The 22,263-nt window shown below is 34.2% G+C and overlaps 3 protein-coding genes across 4 annotated transcripts; all 3 read left to right on the top strand.

Moving 5' to 3' along the window:
• Window positions 1–8,359, top strand: LOC132629237 (mitogen-activated protein kinase 19-like). 2 transcript variants are annotated; one of them, XM_060344951.1, is made up of 10 exons: window positions 3–427; window positions 2,746–3,154; window positions 3,240–3,367; window positions 3,532–3,591; window positions 4,990–5,139; window positions 5,250–5,405; window positions 5,778–5,989; window positions 6,082–6,183; window positions 6,702–6,862; window positions 7,765–8,359. In XM_060344951.1, the coding sequence occupies exons 1-10, from the start codon at window positions 404–406 to the stop codon at window positions 8,091–8,093; spliced, it is 1,731 nt and encodes a 576-aa protein (XP_060200934.1). In that variant the 5' UTR covers window positions 3–403; the 3' UTR covers window positions 8,094–8,359. The 2 variants fall into 2 exon arrangements, with proteins under 2 accessions (XP_060200941.1, XP_060200934.1); XM_060344958.1 differs by lacking the exon at window positions 6,082–6,183 and having other exon boundaries at window positions 1–427.
• A 2,015-nt stretch (window positions 8,360–10,374) lies between these two features.
• LOC132629256 (uncharacterized) lies at window positions 10,375–12,515 on the top strand. The gene is made up of 2 exons (XM_060344965.1): window positions 10,375–11,168; window positions 12,122–12,515. The coding sequence occupies exons 1-2, from the start codon at window positions 10,665–10,667 to the stop codon at window positions 12,170–12,172; spliced, it is 555 nt and encodes a 184-aa protein (XP_060200948.1). The 5' UTR covers window positions 10,375–10,664; the 3' UTR covers window positions 12,173–12,515.
• A 3,935-nt stretch (window positions 12,516–16,450) lies between these two features.
• Window positions 16,451–20,676, top strand: LOC132629226 (trifunctional UDP-glucose 4,6-dehydratase/UDP-4-keto-6-deoxy-D-glucose 3,5-epimerase/UDP-4-keto-L-rhamnose-reductase RHM1-like). The gene is made up of 3 exons (XM_060344942.1): window positions 16,451–16,612; window positions 18,289–19,873; window positions 19,960–20,676. Exons 2-3 carry the CDS (start codon window positions 18,302–18,304, stop codon window positions 20,407–20,409), a joined length of 2,022 nt encoding a protein of 673 aa, XP_060200925.1. The 5' UTR covers window positions 16,451–16,612; window positions 18,289–18,301; the 3' UTR covers window positions 20,410–20,676.
• The last annotated feature ends 1,587 nt before the right edge of the window (window positions 20,677–22,263 follow it).

Genomic DNA, 22,263 nt, shown 5'->3' with positions numbered 1-22,263 from the left:
TTTTTTATCCTTTCAATCCACAAACTCTTTTTTCTCTATAAAAAGACCCCTACATTTCGCAAAACTCCTCTCCTTTCTCCTTTCTCTATTTCTCCATTAGATCTTCAAAACCCATTAAAGGGTTTGTTCTCTATTTGATTATACTTCAGTTTCTTTCAAAAATTATTAATTTTTTAGCTCAATTTATAGTTTTTGAGTAGTATTAGTTTCTTGAATTGGGAGAGAAAAGACGACGTTTTTGCAATTTTGGACATACGTAGTAGCAGTCGGTGGTGCAATTGTGGCTAATTTTGTAATTTCTGTGTTTTGGGGTTTGATCTGATCTTTTTGTTTAAGGTCAGGGGAAAAATTAGAAGAAAACAGAAGTTGGTGTAGTGGGTTGTTAGAAATTCTCAAAATTAAGATGCAACAAGATCAAAGCAAGAAGGTTTGTATTTTTTTGCTGTCTTTCTCTGAAAATTTGATTTTGTTGTACTAAAAGAGAGATCTTGAAGAAATATGAGGGTCTGTTTTGTAAATTTTTGCTTTTTGGGGAGCTTAGAATGTTAGCTCAACAATGTTTGTGTGAATTGAATATATATATGAGTAAAAGAAGTAAAAATTGAACTGAATCTAGCTGAAAAAAAAGGGTATTTTGATTTTGTTGTACTCAAGTAGAAATCTTGAAGAAATATGAGGGTCTTTTTTGTAAATTTTTGCTTTTTGGGGAGCTTAGAAATGTTAGCTCAACAATGTTTGTGTGAATTGAATATATAGATATAAGTAAAACAAGTAAAAATTGAACTGAATCTAGCTGAAAAAAAATGGTATTTTGATTTTGTTGTACTCAAGTAGAAATCTTGAAGAAATATGAGGGTCTTTTTTGTAAATTTTTGCTTTTTGGGAAGCTTAGAAGTGTTAGCTCAACAATGTTTGTGTGAATTGAATATATAGATATAAGTAAAACAAGTAAAAATTGAACTGAATCTAGCTGAAAAAAAAAAGGTATTTTGATTTTGTTGTACTCAAGTAGAAATCTTGAAGAAATATGAGGGTCTTTTTTGTAAATTTTTGCTTTTTGGGAAGCTTAGAAGTGTTAGTTCAATTTTTTGTGTGTGAATTGGATATAAGTAAAAACAAGTAAAATTGAACTGAATCTAGCTGAAGAAAATCAAGTATAGCCTATCTCTAAAAATTTGATTTTTGTTGTACTTAATGAGAGATCTTGAAGAAATATGAGGGTCTTTTTTGTAAATATTTGCTTTTCTAAGTTCATGACCATATTGCTGCTTGGAAAAAAGAGTACTTGAAGTTGAAGAAAAATTGTAATTTGAGGAAGTTTGGGTTTTGAGTCAGTTGGAATTATTAATTTCTGGTCAGCTCTCTTAGTTGCCATAGATTTGGTTGAAATTTGAAAAAGAATATTGAAACTGAAGTTGTAAAATGCCCACTTGTGGGATTACACTGGATATGTTGTTGTTGTAAAGTGGTATTTTGGGAAGTTACAAGTTTTGTTTGGACAAGTTTTGTGAGTGGAAGAAACAATTCACTTGAAAAACTGGTCTTGATCATCAAACTTGAAAAAGTCGTCTTCAAAAACTAAACAAAAAATCATCCCACAAGTAAAATTGAACTGACTATAGCTGAAGAAATTTGGGTTTTGTGTCAGTTGAGATTCTTTTATTTCTGTTCAGTTCTCTTAGAGCCCGTTTGGATTGGCTTATAAGTTGCTTATAAGCTGTTTTTAGCTTTTTTGAGTGTTTGGCTGGCCAGCTTAAAGTCATTTTGTGCTTAAAATAAGCTCAAAAAAATAATTGGGCCCATTTGACTTTGCTTATCTAAAGCAGCTTATAAGCCAAAAAAAATAAGTTAGACTACCCCAACTTATTTTTTTAGCTTATAAGCTGCAAACAGCTTATAGGCATAAGCCCATCCAAACAGGCTCTAAGTAGGTGTTTGGCCATAGATTTGGTTGAACTTTGAAAAAAGGTTTTTGAAGCTGAAGTTGTAAAATGGTATTAAGAAGTTAGAAGTTGTGTTTGTACATGCATTTTACTTGAAAACTGGTCTTGATCATCAAACTTGAAAAACTTACTAACCAAACAATGTTTCGAAAATGTTTTTTTTTTTTTTTTTTAAAAAAGGAAAAAAATTCTCCATGCCCAAACAGACCCTTTCGTCCAGTTTCTTGATTTTAAGAAGCACATTTTTTTTTTTAAAAAGTTCATGTTCATATTGCTGCTAAAGGAACCAGCTTTATTAGGTTTATAATGTTTTTGTTTTTGGAACTTGAGGATATGTAGTAGTTTAATTACTTAACTAGTCATCTGTTTTTAGGTGTTATTTAACACTATTAGATTTCTAGCTGCATTACCCTTTATTAGTGAAAAAAATGGATCTTGGAATTTTTCATTTCATCTAGACTTTGAGATGTTTGGACATAGATTTGGTTCAAACTTGGAAAAAAGAGCTTTTGAAGTTGAAGTTGTGTTTGGACATGCATCGCACTTGAAAAAAAGTTGAAATTTTGTTAGTGGGAAAAATAAATTTCACTAAAAGCCTGGTTTTTAAGCTTGGAAAACTCATCTTCATAAGCTAACCAAAAAATCATTCCAATGTATAATCAAATAATGTTTTGAAAAGAAAGGAAAATATTTCTATGTCCAAACGACTCCTCAAATTCTTAATCTTTACTTCATGCCAATTGGTCTGTTTGTTGAATGTGATCAAATTCTTAATTCCTTATCCTTTTCTTTAATGTTCCAGAATCCCAAAGAAGTCGAGTTCTTTACAGAGTATGGAGAGGCAAATAGGTATAAAATTCTGGAAATTATTGGAAAAGGAAGCTATGGAGTTGTTTGTGCTGCCATCGACACTCATACCGGTGAAAAAGTGGCAATTAAGAAAATAACTGATATTTTCGAGCACACCTCTGATGCAATTCGAATTTTGCGCGAAATTAAATTGCTTAGACTTTTAAGGCATCCTGATATCGTGGACATTAAAAGAATCATGTTACCACCTTCAAAAAGAGACTTCAAAGATATTTATGTTGTTTTCGAGCTTATGGAATCTGATCTTCACCATGTCATCAAGGCTAATGATGACTTGTCACATGAACACCATCGCTTTTTTCTGTATCAGATGCTCCGAGCACTGAAATATATGCACACAGGTAAATTATCTTGTGCATGTGGTGACTAGTCCTTTTCTTTTTTTCTCTCTATTTTCCGTGTCTGACTTGTATGTGTTTGTTTCAGCGAATGTGTACCATCGAGATCTTAAGCCAAAAAATATATTGGCAAATGCGAACTGTAAACTCAAAATATGTGACTTAGGATTGGCAAGGGTTGCATTCAATGATACTCCAAGCACAGTACTTTGGACGGTATGCTTTCTTTAGATCTTTGTCCCATCTGAGATCAATGTCATTTATGTCGTTTTATTTTTTCTTGATATAGGGTTAACTTTACCTGAAGTGCATTTTATTTGCTATTATCTTCAGTTTTGGATGTATTTTGTTGACTTTTTGTCTTCTGACACACTATACAGGATTATGTCGCTACAAGATGGTACAGGGCTCCTGAACTATGTGGATCTTTCTTTTCCAAGGTAGTTCATGCTAACAATGTGCCGCTTGATTTGTCTTCTATTTAATAATTTCTTAGTAGGTGGTAGTTTTTCATGTAGTGATACACTCTACATCCCTTCCAATACATCCATCCCCCAGGTTAGGAGTGGCAAACAAGCGGGTCGGATCGGATATGGGTGGGTCAAAACGGGTTAAACAAAAACGGATTAAATATCCGACCCTTCCATATTTAACACGGATAGAAAATGGGCTAACCGATGGATAATATGGATAGTCAGGTAAGAACACAAGCTAAAAGCCACAATAAGCTTAAACTCCCGTAAAGCAAGCACTCATGAAAAATAACAAACAAACAAATGGTATGGATAATATGAATATCCATATTATCCGTATGGATATCCATTTTTAGTGGATAATATGGCTAATATCCATATTTGATCCATTTTTAAATGGTCAGTTATCCAATCCATTTTTAATGGGTTGAATTGGATGGTTACTTGTTTTTTTAACCATTTTGCCAGCCCCACCCCAGGTGTTGGTCAAAGAAAAAGGGTAAGAAGAGAACCACCACCAAATATGGTGCACATAATTAGTTGAAGCGGAAAGTCATGAATAGTTTGTTTTCTGTTTGTTTGTCCGTCTTAGGTCTTCAGGTTTGGCCATTCTGTAGTCAATCATTTTATGCATTACGAATTTACGACAGGGATAGAGCATTTATACTGTTAGGGGTCGTTCGGTTCCTGGTTAGGATGTGAATTACTCATGTAATAAAACCAGCATAATTAGTACCATTTTTTATAGCATTTTAGTTAGTATGTGTAAAATTCAGCAGATCAAGTACGGTGTTGGGTTGCCAGTTTAAAGTCCCGCATAACTAATTCCTACATAACTAAACCTTGTATAACTAATACATGAATAACTATCCCCTGCATTATTATTACCTGTATAACTAATACCAGCTTAACTCAAGCAACCAAACGACCCCTTAGCTGTTTTGCCAGTTTTAGTTGGTTCTGATGCCATTGAATTATCATGTATAGGTTCTTTTTTCCCAATAGCTATAGGAAGGCAAAAATGTACTTGTCCCACTCTGGTTGCAGCTTCTGATATGCTGATACTGTTCGAAGCTGGGGTATTTTGGTTAGAACACCAGTTTTATATAGTCAACACATTATAAGCGTATTACTTATTCAAAAAAATACATTATAAGCGTATTAGTTATTCAAAAAAATACATTATAAGCGTATTAAAGAGTGACGTGTAGATTAAAACCGTTCTTGTTCAGGGAGGACTATTGAACTCTCCTGGAAGTTGAATTATCTATTCTTCAGGTAACTGTGTCAGGTACTGCGTTAATTTTCCAGCAGGCTTTTACTGATGTTTTCTAAATCTCTATATTGTGCTTGCATTCCTTTCAGTATACACCTGCCATTGATATTTGGGGTATAGGCTGCATTTTTGCGGAGGTACTGACAGGAAAACCATTGTTCCCGGGCAAAAGTGTTGTTCATCAGTTAGATTTGATGACTGATCTTCTTGGGACGCCGTCAGTTGATACCATAGCTGGGGTAAAACCCTTCAGTCTACTTTTTTTTTTTTTTTTTGGGTTGGTGGATGACTGGATATCAGCCTTATCTTGCAACACATTTATAGTGGAGCATCCTCTCTTTCTGTGCAGGTTCGTAATGAGAAGGCAAGAAAGTATTTGAAAACCATGCGGAAAAAGAACCCAGTTCCTTTTACTGAGAAATTTCCGAACTCAGATCCTCTGGTGCTCCCGCTGTTACAGAGGTTGTTAGCATTTGATCCAAAGGATCGACCTACTGCCGAAGAGGTTATTGTGCCTCCTAATATATTCATGATTTTAACATTAGCATAAATGGTACTCCCTCTGTCTCAATTTATGTAAAGGTGTTTGACTGGCACAGAATTTAAGAATGAAAGGACAAATTTTGAAATTTGTGGTCTAAAATCAGATATTTGTAGTGGCTATAAATCATCTTATTATGGGTAAAATAGGCATTTTAAAGTTAATTTGTTAGTAAATATAGACATGTGTCATTCTTTTGGGACCGACTTAAAAGAGAAAGAGTGCCACATAAATTTGGACGGAGGAAGTATCCTTCTATGCTCATCCTTATCTTGCTTAGTAGTTGGTTCTAATTTTGCTTCCACTGATTCTTGCCCGCTCCTCCCTTTCTTTCAGGCTTTGTCTGATCCTTATTTCAAGGGACTGGCCAAGATTGAGAGGGAACCTTCTTGTCGACCAATAGCAAATCTGGAATTTGAATTTGAGAGGCAAAGGGTAACAAAGGAGGACATCAAGGAACTAATTTTTCGGGAGATATTGGAATATCATCCTCAACTTCAAAAGGATTACATATCTGGAAATGATGGCACAAATTTTGTCTATCCTAGGTTCTAACAAGCTCCTTGACTCATGCTTATCTCTACTTTCAGTTAGCATATTTGATCTTATCTCACTTTGTGGAAATCGTTTACATTTGTAGTGCAAGTGGTCAGTTTAGAAGGCAATTTGCTTATCTTGAGGAAAATAATGGTAAAAGTGAGCCAGTTATTCCTCTTGGTAGAAAGCACATCTCTCTTCCTCGGTATGATTATACAGGATTCGATTTGTCAATCTTGTTGGTTACTTTTCACCAGTACTCCCTTCATGTATGCTTCTCTTTGGAGAAAATGACAATAATGGTCCCTTATCTTTGGTAGTAGGTTCAAGATAGTCCCTTAAGTATCACTTGAGTAGTTTTGGTCCTCTAAGTTTGCCAAAAGTGATCACTTTTGGTCTCAGCCAGATATTTACCGAACTCTGGTTGTTAAATTTAATCGGATTTGTGAAAATAGAAAATATTTAGCGGACCTCACAGTTGGAAGTACAAATATTTGATGGAGATTAAAAGTGTTAACTTTTGGCAAACTTAAAGGACCGAAACTGTTAAATGTGTACTAAAGGAACTATTTTAGACCTACCCTCAAGCATAAGGGACTATTTTGAACCTCCCATCAATAAGAGAAAATAAGAAGTGTTTCATAGTGGGGAATACTTTCCCGCTTGCTGTCTCATATTCTCTTTGTTTATATTGGGCTTGATCACGTCCCTAAATGTGTGCAGTTCAGCGGTCAATTCCAGCACCATTCCTCCCAAAGCTAGGCAAAACTTCTCTGTGTTTGATCATAGACAAGCAACAGAAAAAGCAACTACTGATAGAGTCACAGAGAAAATCTCAGGAACTAAACAAAACATTTCACGACCACTACATCGAGTCCATGGAGGTATAGTTAAACATGTAGTACACGTTTGGTCTTGTGATGTGATGTTATATCAAATGCCTGTCGATGGAATAGAGTCAATTGTTTTACCATGTGTAACTCGATCTCAATTGCAACTCAACTATGGTAAAAAGCCTCTAATCTTATACCCTCCCACGAATGAAGGGGAATCAAATGTGGATCAGACATGATCATGTCTTACTCAGACCCTCAATGAATGTACATATATAGGGTGTCAAATAGGCAGGTTGAGCAGGTCAAAATGGGCGTGTTATTGACCTGTTCTAAAGTTACTTGAGCTGAAATAGGTTGCAGTCATAACCGGAGCTGCCCAATTCTTATTACTCCCTCCATTTCAATTTGTTTGTCTTACTTTCGTTTTTAGTCCGTTTAAAAAAGAATGCCTCTTTCCCTTATTGGCAACTATTAAATTCCAACTTTCCACATGGTATGTTTAAGACCACAAGTTTTTGTACATTCCACATATCCTTAGTTTAAGACCACAAGATTCAAAAGTCCTCTTTACTTAAACTTCGTGCCAAGTCAAAACCATAGAAACAAATTGAAACGGAGGGAGTAAGTTTTAATTTCTTTGTTTGTTCTTTTATAATGTTTTAATACCTAATAAAACTATTTATTTTATTTTATTTTATTTTATTATGGGTATATATATAACATATCAAATTAAAATGATGTCTTTTGAAAATATTTTGACAAGATTACCCATGGGTCAATTTGGGCTACATATTAGCCCAATTTTTTGATAGACTGAAGCGGGTTGGGCTGAACTTATAAATGGGCGGGTCATGTTTTCATGGGCTAATTTTGCACATGAATATTGTACAGGATTTTGTTCACAGCATGTTTATTGGATTGTTATCTAATAGTCATTCTATCCTTTTCAGCCAAACCTGGGAGAGTTGTAGGGCCAATTTTACCGAATGACGGAAGAGTACATACACAGAATAGTGGCCTCCCTCATGGCATTTCTCCACAGTATATGTTCAGGACAGAAGCTAAGGACACCACTCAACTTAGACCCCTACCTGCACAATGCAACACCAACCCGTATTATCAGACACAAGAAAAAGTATCTCAATTGGGTGGTCAAATTGGAATAGATGCAAAACTACTACAGGCACAAAGTCAATTTGGTGCAGTTGGCGCTGCTGCTGTTGCTGTTGCTGCTGCTGCTCACCGAGAGGTTGGCACCATCCAATATGGTCTGACTTAGAATGGATTAAATCCACCTCGGAGTTAAAAGAATTCAAGATCTGCATGTTCGTTTAACGAAGCAGCCCTATCGGAGATTCAATGATGAAACTGTCAAAACATACATCATGCATGATATCTGCCTATCTGGTTAGTGTTAGGGTCTCTTTGCCAAAATTAGGCATTTCTCAGTTCAGTTTACCTCGTTAGTATCTACGCCCTGTAAATTTGTAGTGCTTTAGCTACTGCATTATTGATTTTATTAATGAATAAAATTCTTGATCTTCACACCGCCTTTTGATTCATCGCGTGACAATTTTTTCTTCTTGACGAATCTTGTTGTCGTGCATCTGATCCGAATTGTTTCTAATACTCACAGCTAAAAACAGCCCCTAAGAATACAAGGTATTCAAGCTGGTTGTAACTTGCTTACACAGTAAAGTCCAATGAATTGTATTGTTGTTTTGTCAGCATTTTGGGGAAATAATTGAGAATTTGGAACTTGTCATTTTGGAATCCTTTTTTCTGCTTTCTTTATATGGACTCTTTGATATTTAACACCCTTGGGGCAAAGTAAATCAAAAGGTGTCCAAGGAGAAGCACATTTCTGGACTTAAAAAACAATGAAAGAGTTTCTGACTATGTAACTCGGACTCTTCAAAAATGTTGTTGCATTAATGAGTCCGTGAAACATAGGTTCCTGATATCATTTGCCACTAGGAACTATGATGTCAAAGTCAATAACTGTCCATTAACAATTGGAAAAAAAAAAGAGTTACTAACTGTCCATTCTGCATATTCATTGCCAATGACAAAAATCTATGTACCTGAATTAATGGATAGCCAATATCTCTTGGTTGGTGGAGTAACAGGATCCTGCATTATCACAAAATCACACAGTGAGATTGGATCCTTAAACAAAATAGGGAAAAGGGGTCAAATTTGCTCCTATACTATCCGAAATTAAGCAATGTCAAATTAAGCAATAAGGAAAATATTTTATTTTTGTCCTCGACTGTCAGAACCCTAACCTGAGGTTAATTTTCAACCATAACAAAAAATTGAGAGGTAAATTTGGACATGTGAAATCCACCAATTTCATGGTGGAGCTCCGTTAAGGGTAAAGTCCTATACAAGACTTTTATCTATGGATATAAATGAATCAAAATTCTAGAAGAGATACTAATATCATTTTAAATGTAAGTACAAAATGGTAACATTTCATCTTTGTGAAGTTATCATAGTGCTAAAATAAAATAAAATGTACCAGATGTAATTTGCATGGATCATAACTAATAGGGAGCAGCAGTCTTTCATCTTTGATTTTTTGGCATTAAAATAACAAATGGAGTGGAGTGTAAGTAGTGCAAAGTAGTGCATCTATCAATGTTTCAAGTCCCAGAAATTAAAGACTTTTATTCAAGACCATACTAGTCATGGGTTGTTCAGTTTTTCAGCTTAAAGATCTGTGCAAGCTCGAAGTTCGATTTGCCACTCATATAAAATATTGGGAATAAATTATTCATGATCACTGAAAATATACTTTAGGATCTTTAAATTGTAAGTGAACTTACTTAAGACTGATTAAAAATTGTGTTATTGTAAATAGTCTAAGTTCCATTAACTGATGGGGTAAGAAAAATAGTTACTATATAATTAAGTTCACTTAAAATGTAATTGCATGTTAATTAACTCTGTAGTATGTAATAGCATTGAACAGTAACTCGAAAAGGTCCTAATTAACATGTTGTAACATTTTAAATCACAATGATAACCTAAGGGTGCGTTTGGTATGATGGAAAATGTTTTCCTAAGCAATATTTACTTGAAAAATAAATAATTTTCTTTCTTATTTTTTAGTATTTGATACGTAAACAAAGAACATTGTCCTAGGATCATTTATATGGAGACGGGGGGGGGGGGGGGGGGGTGTTGTTGGTGGAGAGGGGGGGGGGGAAGTAGGTGCTACCGGCTACGTGAGCGGGTCGGGTGGGGTAGGGTGGAGGGGAGTGTTGGGGTGCACGGGAGACAATAATAAGCATGGAATATTATTTATTGGACTTGTTTTAACTGCTTCCACTGGGAAGTCATTTTCTTTTGACTTTTATAGAACTTGTTTTGCTAGAGAAAATATTTTTCAAAATATTTTAATCGATCAAATATGAAAAATTGGAAAACATATATTGAAAAATATTTTCCTCCACACCTAACACACCCTGAAACACACTTCCTAGAATACTTGATATTTAAATGACTTATCATGTAAACTATCTTTATAACAACATAAATGGATAAAACTTAAACTTTTTTCCCTGTTTTGTGTGTGTATGTTTGTTTGAACAAAGTATGTTGGCAAGAGCATTCCTTAATTCCTACTACATATATCTCGTGAAGGGCTTTTATTCCTTCCAAAACCAAAACGGTGAGTAAATGTTAGCACGAAAATAGAATTAAGTGTCGGTGGACTTCAGAAAAAGCTTAGTCCAATTATACAAAGCAACCTCTATTTTTTCCAAATACATTCATCGACTCATTATCCTCTTCTCTTTACCATTTCATCAAAAATAATTGTGCACATTCTTGAAACAAAAAAATGGAAGCAGCTCTATGGAACTTGGAAGACAAATGGAAACTCACAACTCAAGAATCCATTGCATTTTTCATTTGCACTTGTTCCTTAATCATTGGAATTTGCATAGTTGTTGCTTTTATCAAAAGAAGAGCAGCAACTAGGAGAAAGGGCTTAGTGGGCCCGGCCCGTGACATAGAATGGTCTGAGTCAAAGCTACTGAGTTTGAATAGTATGTGTGTGAAAAAGGTGCTGACAAGTACGGTACGTTGGAGCGGGCCGAGCAAGTGGGAGGACAAAAGGAGCAAGAGTCGTGCTGAGAGAGTTTCTCCGTTACTTGTTGCTGCAGGTCAACTTAAGGGCGAGTCCGCCAGGTGGCAGAGCCACAACTCGGACTCGCCCGTGTGGCAAAGGCCAATACTTATGGGTGAAAAGTGTGAGTTGCCGAGATTCAGTGGGCTTATTTTGTATGATGAGAGGGGCAGGCCAGTTCATCATGTTGACAATGATCCATTCAGCATTGACCAGGTCAGTTAAATTATATTTACCGTCAATCTCTTTGATAAGTATTACTGTAGTTGACTTAACTAATTCTATGTTATTACAGATTATAAACTATATTGATAGTGTAAGAATATATTTACATATATGGGGTGTTTGTCAAAAGTTTCTTTTGTAATTAGCTAGTGAAAAGTTTATATAATGTAGATAAGATAGCTTGAGAGCCTATTGTTTGCTTAAAAGACAAATTATTTACTAGTAATATTGAGAATAAATGATCCTTGAGTAGAAGGATTGGATGTATAAGATTTATAAGTCACTTATAACTAATTTGGGATTTAAGTATAGTTGGTTTATTATTTGACTTTCTCTTGTAATATCATTTTTGCATGTGGTATTTGATTAGACACGAAATTTAAGAAAATAAGTTACTCCTCCATTCCCCTTTTGAGTGATTTTTAAGGGTTTGACGCATTCATTAAGAAGATCATTTAATAGTATTAGTTAAGGTAGCCAGGGGTTATTTTTACTAAAACATCCTTTAGTATATGCATAGAAAAATATGAAGAAGTTCTGAAAGTCTTCCTAGAAGGCTAGAAATTTGTTATTTATTAGACGAGTATAATTTTGAAAAGAAAAAAATATATATATCTTCTTTATCTTTAAAAAATCACTAATATTGAGACAAATTTAAAAGGCTAAAAGCGACTTAAAAAGGAATGGAGGGTATATACTTTTGACAATTATACCGAAAGTGCTTTAAGAGTGTAGTTTAAAACATGTGATGACATTCTATAACTATAAGAACATGATATTTAAGGGTAAAATGAAAAACAAAAAAAAGTTTATCGGAAGATGTCGTTCTCTTTAAAACAGATATAGAATATTGTAATTGCACTTGTATCCACTGTCTTTAGTAGAATTTTGATCCATTGTCCTGATGCAATATTTTTCACTCTCTTTTTGCACCATTGTTTCAGGAAATAGTGGATGATGTTGGGAGAACTACTCTGAAGGACTTGCTGCTGTGACGTTTGCTTTAATTCGATACATTCACAAAGTTTTGTATAGGAAATAGGTTTCTTTCTTGATCATCTTTCAAAAGCATGTAAAAATATTCCTGTTTTTTAAACTCCTATTAGCTTCCTGATGCAATATTTTCCACTCGCTTTTGCATATTTTTTGCTTTCCTCTGGACAGATATGTGTTAAAGATTCGGTGGAGTTCAGGATCCAGAGTAAGTTTTTTTTTTTTTTTTAAAAAATTGTTTTTATTACATAGGGGTAGGAGAAGGGGATTACAATGTGGGGATTCGAACCCTCACCAACAAGATGAGAGTTCAGGTAGCCAACCAACTGAGCTACTAGATCCCTACTATCCGGAGTAAGTTTATAGTGTGAGCGTGAAGTTTTTTTTTTTTAATTAATTAATTAATTTATATACAAATCAAAGGGCAATTCGATGCACTAAGCTTCCGTTATCCGTGAGATATCTGGAAAGGTTGCATCACAGTGGGTTTACTATAGCAGATTGACCTTGCATTTCTGCTAGAGGTTATTTCCACAGCTTGAACCTGTGAAAAAAAAGAAAGAGAGAGAGCATGTTTGGCGCCTTACTCAAATGAAGTAGCTAACCCTGCCTCTGTTGTCCCCTTTCCATATTAAAAACATGAGATCACATAAGACGACGGTAGAAAGCATCCAACAACCTCCTTTGAGTTTGAGGAGAACCCCCCCCCCCCCCCTTTCTGCCGAGGTCATACATCTCTCAACAAATCTAAGTTGAAGCCCTAGACCTATCCGAGGTCAAGATTGATATTTTCAGGGTCATGTCTGAGACCTCTTAGTCACACAACAACAACTCTTAGGTTTTATTAACTATCACTACTAGAAATAGGGGTTTTTTCCACTGACATTCAATGGGAAATTTGTGCTATAAAACATGATTTTCCCACCTCGTTTCCACTGAACCAGCTCACTGGGAAAACGCATGAAAGGAAGAAGGTTCTCATCGAAATGCTGAGAAACTTCCTAATTTTTTCATGTGAAAAAGTTACTATTTAGATTTTTCCACCGACATTCAGTGAAAATTAAAAGCCACTATATATTTTTCAGTGGGAAAATAGTATAAATCTAAAACTTTCACATATATATAGGTCGGGCTGAAAATTAGATAAGTGACCACACATCCATCGTCCAAAAACCTAAATCCACCCCTATACTTATAGTACTTGAAGTCAACAAATATTAGAGTAAATAACACCAAAATATTGATTTGTGCAATGGAATGAAGTTTAGGCATGAGATATTCCAGCTGAGGTTCTGAGATCTTAGAATCTCATTGGTCCACAACATATTTCGATTTTCGACCATCAAACCTTGTATCCATAGAAAAATTGTCTGAATTTGTCCTGTTCCAAATTATCTTAATAGAGGTAAATGCAGGCAAATTAAAGGCGGACCTATGGTGTTAAATGTTAATGGTAGATTGAATTGAACCCTTCATTTTCGGTATAGACTAAATATATAACGTGAAAAGCCTTAAAAAATACTAATATTACGTACTAAATATAAATTGTTGAACCCGTGTTTTAAAAGGACTAAAACTTTTAATTCATTTAGTTTAAATACTGAATGCACCTCTTTTGCATACATTCCCGTCTATGAATCACTTATAGTTATGTTGAATGAAGGTGTTTAGTGACAGAGAAACTGCAACCAACCTAAGCTTGCGATTTCCATCATTCTTCTTGTATTCAATTAAACACTTCTTCTATCTATGACCATATAAAGATAATTGTATACTTAAGAGGTTTCTTGTGCAGCTATAAACAAAAGGCAGCAATAAATTGAAAAAAAATATATGCACATGACTGATTATTAAGAAGTGATCATTCTTCTGGACAAAATATAACCTAAAGAATTTTTACACCATCAGTTCTATTTAATCGGCTATAATAGATTATTACTCCCTTCGTCTAAATTTATTACTTCATTAATTTGTGCTCCTCAGCAGATCATTGTCTTTGCTTCTTAGCGATAGTCATCTGATTTGATTGATGCTTGATTCAGATTCTCCAAATAATATCCCTTTTATGCGCAGATTTTGTCTGTTGATTTGAAATTTTACTTCCACCATATACCTCTTATATTTTCAATGTATGTGACAGTTTTTTAGCTTAGTACATCATTTTTAAAAATATAATCTAAAATGTGTAATCTTAAATAGTATATGTTATAGGATTTCTACAAAAAAAAATAACAAATTATCTAGAATAAAGTTGAATATAAAGATAATAGAAATGTATCATTTTTTCAATGATGGACTAATAAGGAAGTATGCCACACAAAAATGAAACATAAGGAATAATACTATATTTGTTCGAGTAGAAATTTTTCACCATTAAAACCTTTTTCGAGATGAACACCAACTACTCCATGTATTTTTCTAGTTTTGCAAATAGAGCATTTTCTTCATGTAATTGTTGCTTTATGAGTGAGTAGGAGGAGGAGGCTTTAGGCGTGGATTTGGTTATGTTCTTCCTTGTTCTGAACTACATAAAATTTGAATAAGAAATCATAGGTATAGGTGTCAAAGAAAAAAAAAAGGCATAAATAGAGTAAAAAATAAATATTTTATATTTCTATTATGTCATTGAATTCTTCTGACAAGGAATAAATATTGCGTATTAACATTTCTATTGAATTTCCCCCAAATGGAGCCCTATACGGTGCGAATCTGAGTATAATCAGGCTTCAGTGCGGATACTGGACACCGTGTGGGAAAAAAAGCATTTCTATTAAATCTCCTTGCTAATTTCGTGGATACGCCACTGCAAGATACACTTCGAGTAGAAAATCATACTCATAGATGTCAAAGAGTGAGAGAGACATTAGAATTTCATAAATTTTACTTAGGTGAATGCCATAAATGATATGAGGAAATATTGAGTTAAAGTAATTGTATATTAATGCATAGCCGCACATGGTAATATGTTAAGACTGTTGTAATGTAATGCACATTCTAACAATAATTTATGACTTGGTCATAATAAAATTGTGTGATTAATATTAACGTCGAACGGGTACATTCTTATACTCGCTCCGTCTCATATTACTTGTCTACTTTCTTTTTTACACGCCCCTTAAGAAATCATTATAAAAAAATATCTTTACTAGCTTACTCTTATCTCTCTCTAATAGATGCACTCTAACCACTATTGATTATTTTCAAGAACACTTAATATTAAGCGTAGGATGAAAAAGATTTAATTAATTCTATCTTATTTTTGTAAATTGACAAGTAATTTATAACAAATATTTTTAGTAATATGAACGACTAATATGAGATGAGAAAGTACTTTTTGTTCGCCTTTTTATGAGTAGGACCCATTGTTGAGGAGGTAGTTGGTAAATATGGAATGAATGAATCCCCTTCACCATTACCTTTCAGGTTAATCGTATTTTTGATACTTTAATAATTGATAAATTTTAATTTTAATTTGTGTGATATCTGACTGAACATATTAAACTTTAAATTAATTAAATTATACACTTTAGATCTCTTCGCTTATGAATAATCATAAATGTACCATAATTGTTAACGGTTGCACTTTGACGAATCTAAAGCATAGTTAATGGGTTCATAAGTATGATTTGCGTAGACCTTATATTTTTATTAAGATATTCATTAAATATATATAAACGTGAATCTAATTATTATTTGAATATTAATTTTACGGTCTCATAAACTTTAAATTCTGGATTCACATTTATTATTCCATCACATTTGATCGGTAATATAATTCAACAAAAGTCAAATATAATATATTTATTAATTAATTAAAATTAAATATATTAAAATTTACCAATATAACTTAAAGATGGCAAGTATCTATTTATCTCTTACCTTTTTCCCTTTCACAGCCCCGTTTGGCCATAAATATCAAAAACTTTTTTTTTTTTTTTTTGGAATTTTTGAAGTTAGAGTTGGAGTTGTGTTTGGCCATAGTTTTTGAAATTGTAGTTTTTTTTGTGAAATGTAGTGTAAAAAAGTGAAAAAAGTAAATTTTTTTTTAAAAATAAATTTTTCTTGTTTTCAGTATTCCGGAATACAACTTCGAAAAAAAATGAATAATTTTATGGCCAAACGCTAAAAGTAAAAAAAGTGAATAATTTTTATGGCCAAACGCAATTTTCACCCCCCTTCTCTCTCTCTCTTTTATTATTCTTTGCTTTAAGTTTTCTGTAACTTTAGAGAAGAACAATTACTTACTACTACTTATTATTTTTCTGAATTATTCTTTGGTTGTGGAATCTATCTATCTATAAATAGAGAAAAACACGCTCCTTAATCTTTCTTGTCCGAAATCTCTCTCTATAAAAACCCGAATCACACTCCTTTTTTCTTTTTTTCTTTTTTTTTTTCTTTCTTCTCAGTTGGGGTGTGGATCCTAATCAGGATTAATATCAGTAAGTTAATTTCATCAATTCTCTCTTAATCTTTTTTTTTTTCTTAATTAAAATTTTGCTCTTTTTAATTTTTATTACCATGCTTTGAATCTGAACAATTAATCTCCTACGATATTATTATCTGTTACAATTTGAATAGAAGAAAATAACGTTACAGTTTTGTTTTATTTTATTTACTGATCTCTTATATAACATTTGTAATCTAGGTTAGGTCTAGTTTCACTTAATTGAATTTGTTCTTCATAATTTATTACTCGATTAAGCAAATAATGTCCTATGATATCCGTTACGATTTGAATAGAAGAAAATGACCTTATAATTTTGTTATATTTACTGATCTCTGTATTATTAGTAATGATCTCTTATATAACATTTGTATTTAGGTTAGATCTGTTTTAATTTTTTTTATTTTTTTTATACTTTATATTCATTTTGTAAGTGGCATTGTTTAATTCATTCAGATCTAATAGAGATGTGTTTGAATTAGATGATCATTGTAGGGAAAGTTCGGATCTAATGATCTGAGGTCTATTTTTTTTTTTTTTGGTTTTGTTTCATTTTTAACTTGGTGCTTGGTTTATACTAGTTGTAATTCATAGCGATCGAGAGATGAGATTTAGAGCCTGTTTGGATGGGGAAAAAATAAAATAAGTTGGGGTAGGCTAACTTATTTTTTTTTGGCTTATAAGCTGTTTTCAGCTTATAAGCTAATTTAAATAAGCTAAGTCAAACGGGTTCAATTATTTTTTTGGGCTTATTTTATGCAGAAAATGACTTTAAGCTGGCCAGCCAAACACTCAAAAAAGCTGAAAACAGCGTATAAGCAACTTATAAGCCAATCCAAACGGGCTCTTAGAGACTGTGATTTGCCCTAAAAAGAAAAAATTTGGATTGAAATGAGCATGAATAGAGTAGAATATATAGAGGATTCGTATCGCCAACCCTGACTAGTTTCATTTTCATCTTGGTGCTTGGTTTATACTAGGTGTAATTCATAGTGATCGAGGGATGATATTTAGAAAACATGATTGTCGTTGAAAGGACAAATTTTGGAATGATATGAGCACGGATATAGTAGAATATGTAGAGGATTCATATTGCCAACAACAACTAGTTTTGTATTAAGGAGTAGTCGATTGATTGATCAGAAGCGAGATTCTTTTTTATTTTTCTATGTTGTTTATAGATTTGTTTTCATCGCATACACATAGAGGTGGATATAAGCTCTATAGGTTCAACTTCTAATGTTTTAAGCTGAATCCAATGTATTTTTTAAATTTATTGGTCGATATATACTATTTGGTGCGATTTTCGTGTATTTTTGCGCAAAAATTTATGGTCCGTGTCGTAAGTACTGGTTCAGATGAACCTATTACCACCACTCTGCATCCACCTCCGTTGCACACCCTAAAAGAAGGTACAACTGATGAAGGGTGGAATCTTTTTAGTTACTTAGCCGAAGCACGTTACAGCGCCCCCACCCCCCGCAAAGTGTTGAGGGGTTGTTGATTGTTTATATATAGTTGTCAATTCATACATTTTTGCAGTGTGTTTTTTGTTGTTAGCTACACAAGTGTTGGCTTGAAGAAGCAGTTTTTTATGAAATTAATCTTTTTACTGATGGATCTGAGTTTACTATAAAACCTTAACATTGATTTGGAATTTGCCATTTGTAGAATTTGCTTCAAGATGTCAACATACACCCCTAAGAATATACTCATTACTGGAGCTGCCGGATTTATTGCATGCCATGTAGCCAACAGGCTTGTCCGGAGCTACCCCGACTACAAGATCGTTGTCCTTGACAAACTTGATTATTGTTCAAATTTGAAGAACCTTATTCCTTCCCGATCTTCCCCTAATTTCAAGTTTGTTAAGGGAGACATCGCCAGTGCAGATCTTGTGAACTACCTTCTCATCACCGAGTCCATCGACACTATAATGCATTTTGCTGCTCAGACCCATGTTGATAACTCCTTCGGTAATAGCTTTGAGTTCACCAAGAACAACATCTACGGGACCCACGTACTATTAGAGGCTTGCAAAGTTACTGGTCAGATCAGAAGGTTTATCCACGTCAGCACGGACGAGGTTTATGGAGAGACCGATGAGGATGCAGTTGTAGGAAACCATGAAGCCTCACAACTCCTTCCCACTAACCCGTATTCTGCCACAAAAGCTGGAGCCGAAATGCTTGTTATGGCTTACGGTAGATCATATGGGTTACCTGTTATAACCACAAGAGGGAACAATGTTTATGGACCAAACCAATTTCCCGAGAAACTAATCCCAAAGTTTATACTTTTAGCCATGAAGGGAAAGCCTCTTCCTATCCACGGAGATGGTGGTAACGTACGTAGCTATCTTTATTGTGAGGATGTTGCTGAGGCTTTTGAAGTTGTTCTACACAAGGGAGAGGTCGGTCATGTTTATAACATTGGAACTACAAAAGAGAGAAGAGTGATTGATGTTGCCAAAGATATATGCAAACTCTTTAACATAGATTCAGAAAAAAGCATTCAGTTTGTGGAGAACAGACCGTTTAATGACCAGAGGTACTTTCTGGATGATCAGAAGTTGAAGAATTTGGGTTGGGAAGAGAGGACTATATGGGAAGAGGGTTTGAAAAAGACTATTGAATGGTATAAGAATAACCCTGATTGGTGGGGAGATGTTTCCGGAGCATTGCTTCCCCATCCTAGAATGCTGATGATGCCCGGTGGAATAGAAAGAAATTTGGATGGAGCTGAGAAATATGATTCGGGGTCTACCGAATTCTCGGGAAAGTCCAATGAAACAACCCAAACGGTAGCTCCATCTTCGAAGACCGTGCCTGAGAAATCACCTTTTAAGTTCTTGATCTATGGTAGGACCGGGTGGATTGGCGGTTTGCTAGGGAAATTGTGTGAGAAGCAAGGGATCCCGTACGAGTATGGTAAGGGACGTTTGGAGGATCGGTCAAAGCTTTTGGCAGACATTAACTCTGTCAAGCCCACACATGTCTTCAATGCTGCTGGTGTCACTGGTAGACCCAACGTTGATTGGTGCGAGAGTCATAAACCAGAAACAATTCGCACAAATGTCGCTGGTACTCTAAACTTGGCAGATGTTTGCAGAGAGCACGGTCTCCTAGTGATGAACTTTGCCACTGGTTGCATATTCGAGTATGATGCTAAGCACCCAGAAGGCTCCGGTATTGGGTTCAAAGAGGAAGACACACCCAATTTCGCTGGTTCTTTCTATTCAAAGACCAAGGCCATGGTAAGCACTCCTTAAGACTTTGACCCATAATACAACATCATTCTCTGATTTAGACATTAATATGTTTTCTTGTTTTCTTTAACTAGGTTGAAGAGCTGTTGAAAAATTATGACAATGTTTGCACGCTCAGAGTCCGCATGCCAATATCTGGAGACCTCAACAACCCTCGCAATTTGATTACCAAGATTAGCCGCTACAATAAGGTGGTCAATATTCCTAACAGTATGACCATATTGGATGAGCTTCTTCCGATTTCAATTGAGATGGCAAAGCGTAACCTCACGGGCATTTGGAACTTCACAAACCCTGGTGTTGTGAGCCATAACGAGATTTTGGAAATGTACAAGAAGTATATCGACCCAGCATTTGCTTGGGCTAACTTCACATTGGAAGAGCAGGCCAAGGTAATCGTTGCAGCTCGCAGTAACAATGAGATGGATGCATCAAAGTTGAAGAAAGAGTTCCCTGAATTGCTACCAATCAAAGATTCACTTATCAAGTATGTTTTTGAACCAAACAAGAAAACCTCTGCATAAAAAGGCTCTTGTCTTCTCAAGGATTTTGTATGCTATTTTTAGCCATTATTCATTATTAGTACCGCGAATTCTCTATTGTTTTAAATTATCATTAGTGGTTAGAGGTCACTGTTATTCCTTGTTATTTTTATATGAATTCATAATATTTTGTGCTCTTTGCGGAAGATTTGGATAGGCTGTTCCCCTGTATTTGTGGTCAACTGAGTATGCTTAGGGGTGTAATTTGTTGAATCTGATATATGAAATTATGAACTTTTTCTTGCTCGACCATTTTTTTTTCCTTCTCACACAGTGATTGATTAATTGCTGTTGTACTTGTATTTTAGTGGCAAAAAACGAAGTTCACATTCATTGTCACAAAATAGTGGTGTCAGTACGATGAAAGTCATTTTCATAGAAAACATTTTTCGGTGTTTGATTGATGAATGAAAAATAATTCTCAGAAAAGAATATACATTTTTAAGATTTATAGCAATACTAACAAATCAGAGTGTGCTTTGGTGAAAATTTTAAGTACAAAAGATTAATAATAATAGCTAGAGTTAGTTGGAGCAAGTAGGGAAAATGAGCTAAAAGGGATCTTTGAGAGTAGAATCAAGAATAGGGGATTTCTATTTCTTTTTTTTTTCTTTTGTTATAAACATTTAATTAGGGGTTAATTATGAAGAGACGGGGTTGAATTAAAATATTTGTAAACTTAGGGTAAAAAATTAAAAGATCAAAAACTTTTAACAAAACCCAAAATCTCATCCATTAAAATATTTGTAAACTTAGGGTAAAAAATTAAACGGAAAAGGGCTAAAATTACCTCTGAACTTTAAAAAATAGTTCATCCATACCCTTCGTTATTCTTTAGGGTCAATTATACCCTTACCGTTATATTATGGGGTCAATTATACCCTTTATGTCTAATTGCTGTCACGTGGCATCATCCCAGCCCTTCAAAATTATTTTACCCTCAAATAATTTTTTACCCACTAAAATAACTCAACCCGACCCGATTTTTTTTTCCAGCCCAAACTAATACGGAATTATTTTTATTTTTTTTTGCTGGAAAAATTATCCGTATTAGTTTTGTTGGAAAAAAAAAATTCGGATCGAGTTGAGTTATTTTAGTGGGTAAAAAATTATTTGAGGGTAAAATATTTTTGAAGGGCTGGGATGATGCCACGTGGCAGCAGTTAGACATAAGGGTATAATTGACCTCATAGTATAACTGTAAGGGTATAATTGACCCTAAAGTATAACGAAAGGTATGAATGAACTATTTTTCAAAGTTCAGGGGTAATTGTGGCCCTTTTCCGAAAATTAAAAGATCAAAAACTTTTAACAAAACCCAAAAAGTTGCTTACAATAAACAACAAAAAGTTGTTTCGACAACTCCTAGTTGCTTACAACAGAACCCCAATTCTTGTGAAAACTTAGCAAACAATCGATTGTTGCTTAAGCAAATAGTAGTTGTTTATGTTAAACAACACGAAGTTGTTTATGAAACTGTTGGTTGTTTACATTAGAACTTATCGAACGGGTCATTGGATGTTCAATTGTTATCAAGTGAATACGTTGATGTTCAAATATTCATATAATCAAACAACATTGATTCCATTATCACTAGATTAGTAAGTTATTATTAAACTATTGGTAGAGTCAATCAATTTTGCGATCAATTGTGATATTATTAATAAGTTGGGTTTAATCACTCATTGGACGACTCGTTTGATATTTAATTGTTATCAGGTGAATACGTTGACGTTCAAATATTCATATAATCAAACAACATTGATTCCATTATCACTAGATCAATAAGTTATTGTTAAACTATTAGTAGAGTCAATCAATTTTGCGATCAATTGT

The sequence above is a fragment of the Lycium barbarum genome, chromosome 1, assembly GCF_019175385.1.
Source record: "Lycium barbarum isolate Lr01 chromosome 1, ASM1917538v2, whole genome shotgun sequence".
Taxonomy (NCBI): domain Eukaryota; kingdom Viridiplantae; phylum Streptophyta; class Magnoliopsida; order Solanales; family Solanaceae; genus Lycium; species Lycium barbarum.
This window is presented reverse-complemented; position numbering and strand designations above follow the sequence as displayed.

What these genes read in the sequence shown, in the direction of transcription:
- LOC132629237 (XM_060344951.1), top strand. Translation starts at nt 404, where the DNA reads ATGCAACAAGATCAAAGCAAGAAG. An exon ending in AACAAGATCAAAGCAAGAAG is followed by an intron (nt 428 to 2,745) that starts GTTTGTATTTTT and finishes TTAATGTTCCAG; the next exon opens with AATCCCAAAGAAGTCGAGTT. An exon ending in GTGGATCTTTCTTTTCCAAG is followed by an intron (nt 3,592 to 4,989) that starts GTAGTTCATGCT and finishes CATTCCTTTCAG; the next exon opens with TATACACCTGCCATTGATAT.
- LOC132629256 (XM_060344965.1), top strand. Translation starts at nt 10,665, where the DNA reads ATGGAAGCAGCTCTATGGAACTTGGAAGACAAATGGAAACTCACAACT. An exon ending in ATCCATTCAGCATTGACCAG is followed by an intron (nt 11,169 to 12,121) that starts GTCAGTTAAATT and finishes CCATTGTTTCAG; the next exon opens with GAAATAGTGGATGATGTTGG.
- LOC132629226 (XM_060344942.1), top strand. Translation starts at nt 18,302, where the DNA reads ATGTCAACATACACCCCTAAGAATATACTCATTACTGGAGCTGCCGGA. An exon ending in ATTCAAAGACCAAGGCCATG is followed by an intron (nt 19,874 to 19,959) that starts GTAAGCACTCCT and finishes TTCTTTAACTAG; the next exon opens with GTTGAAGAGCTGTTGAAAAA.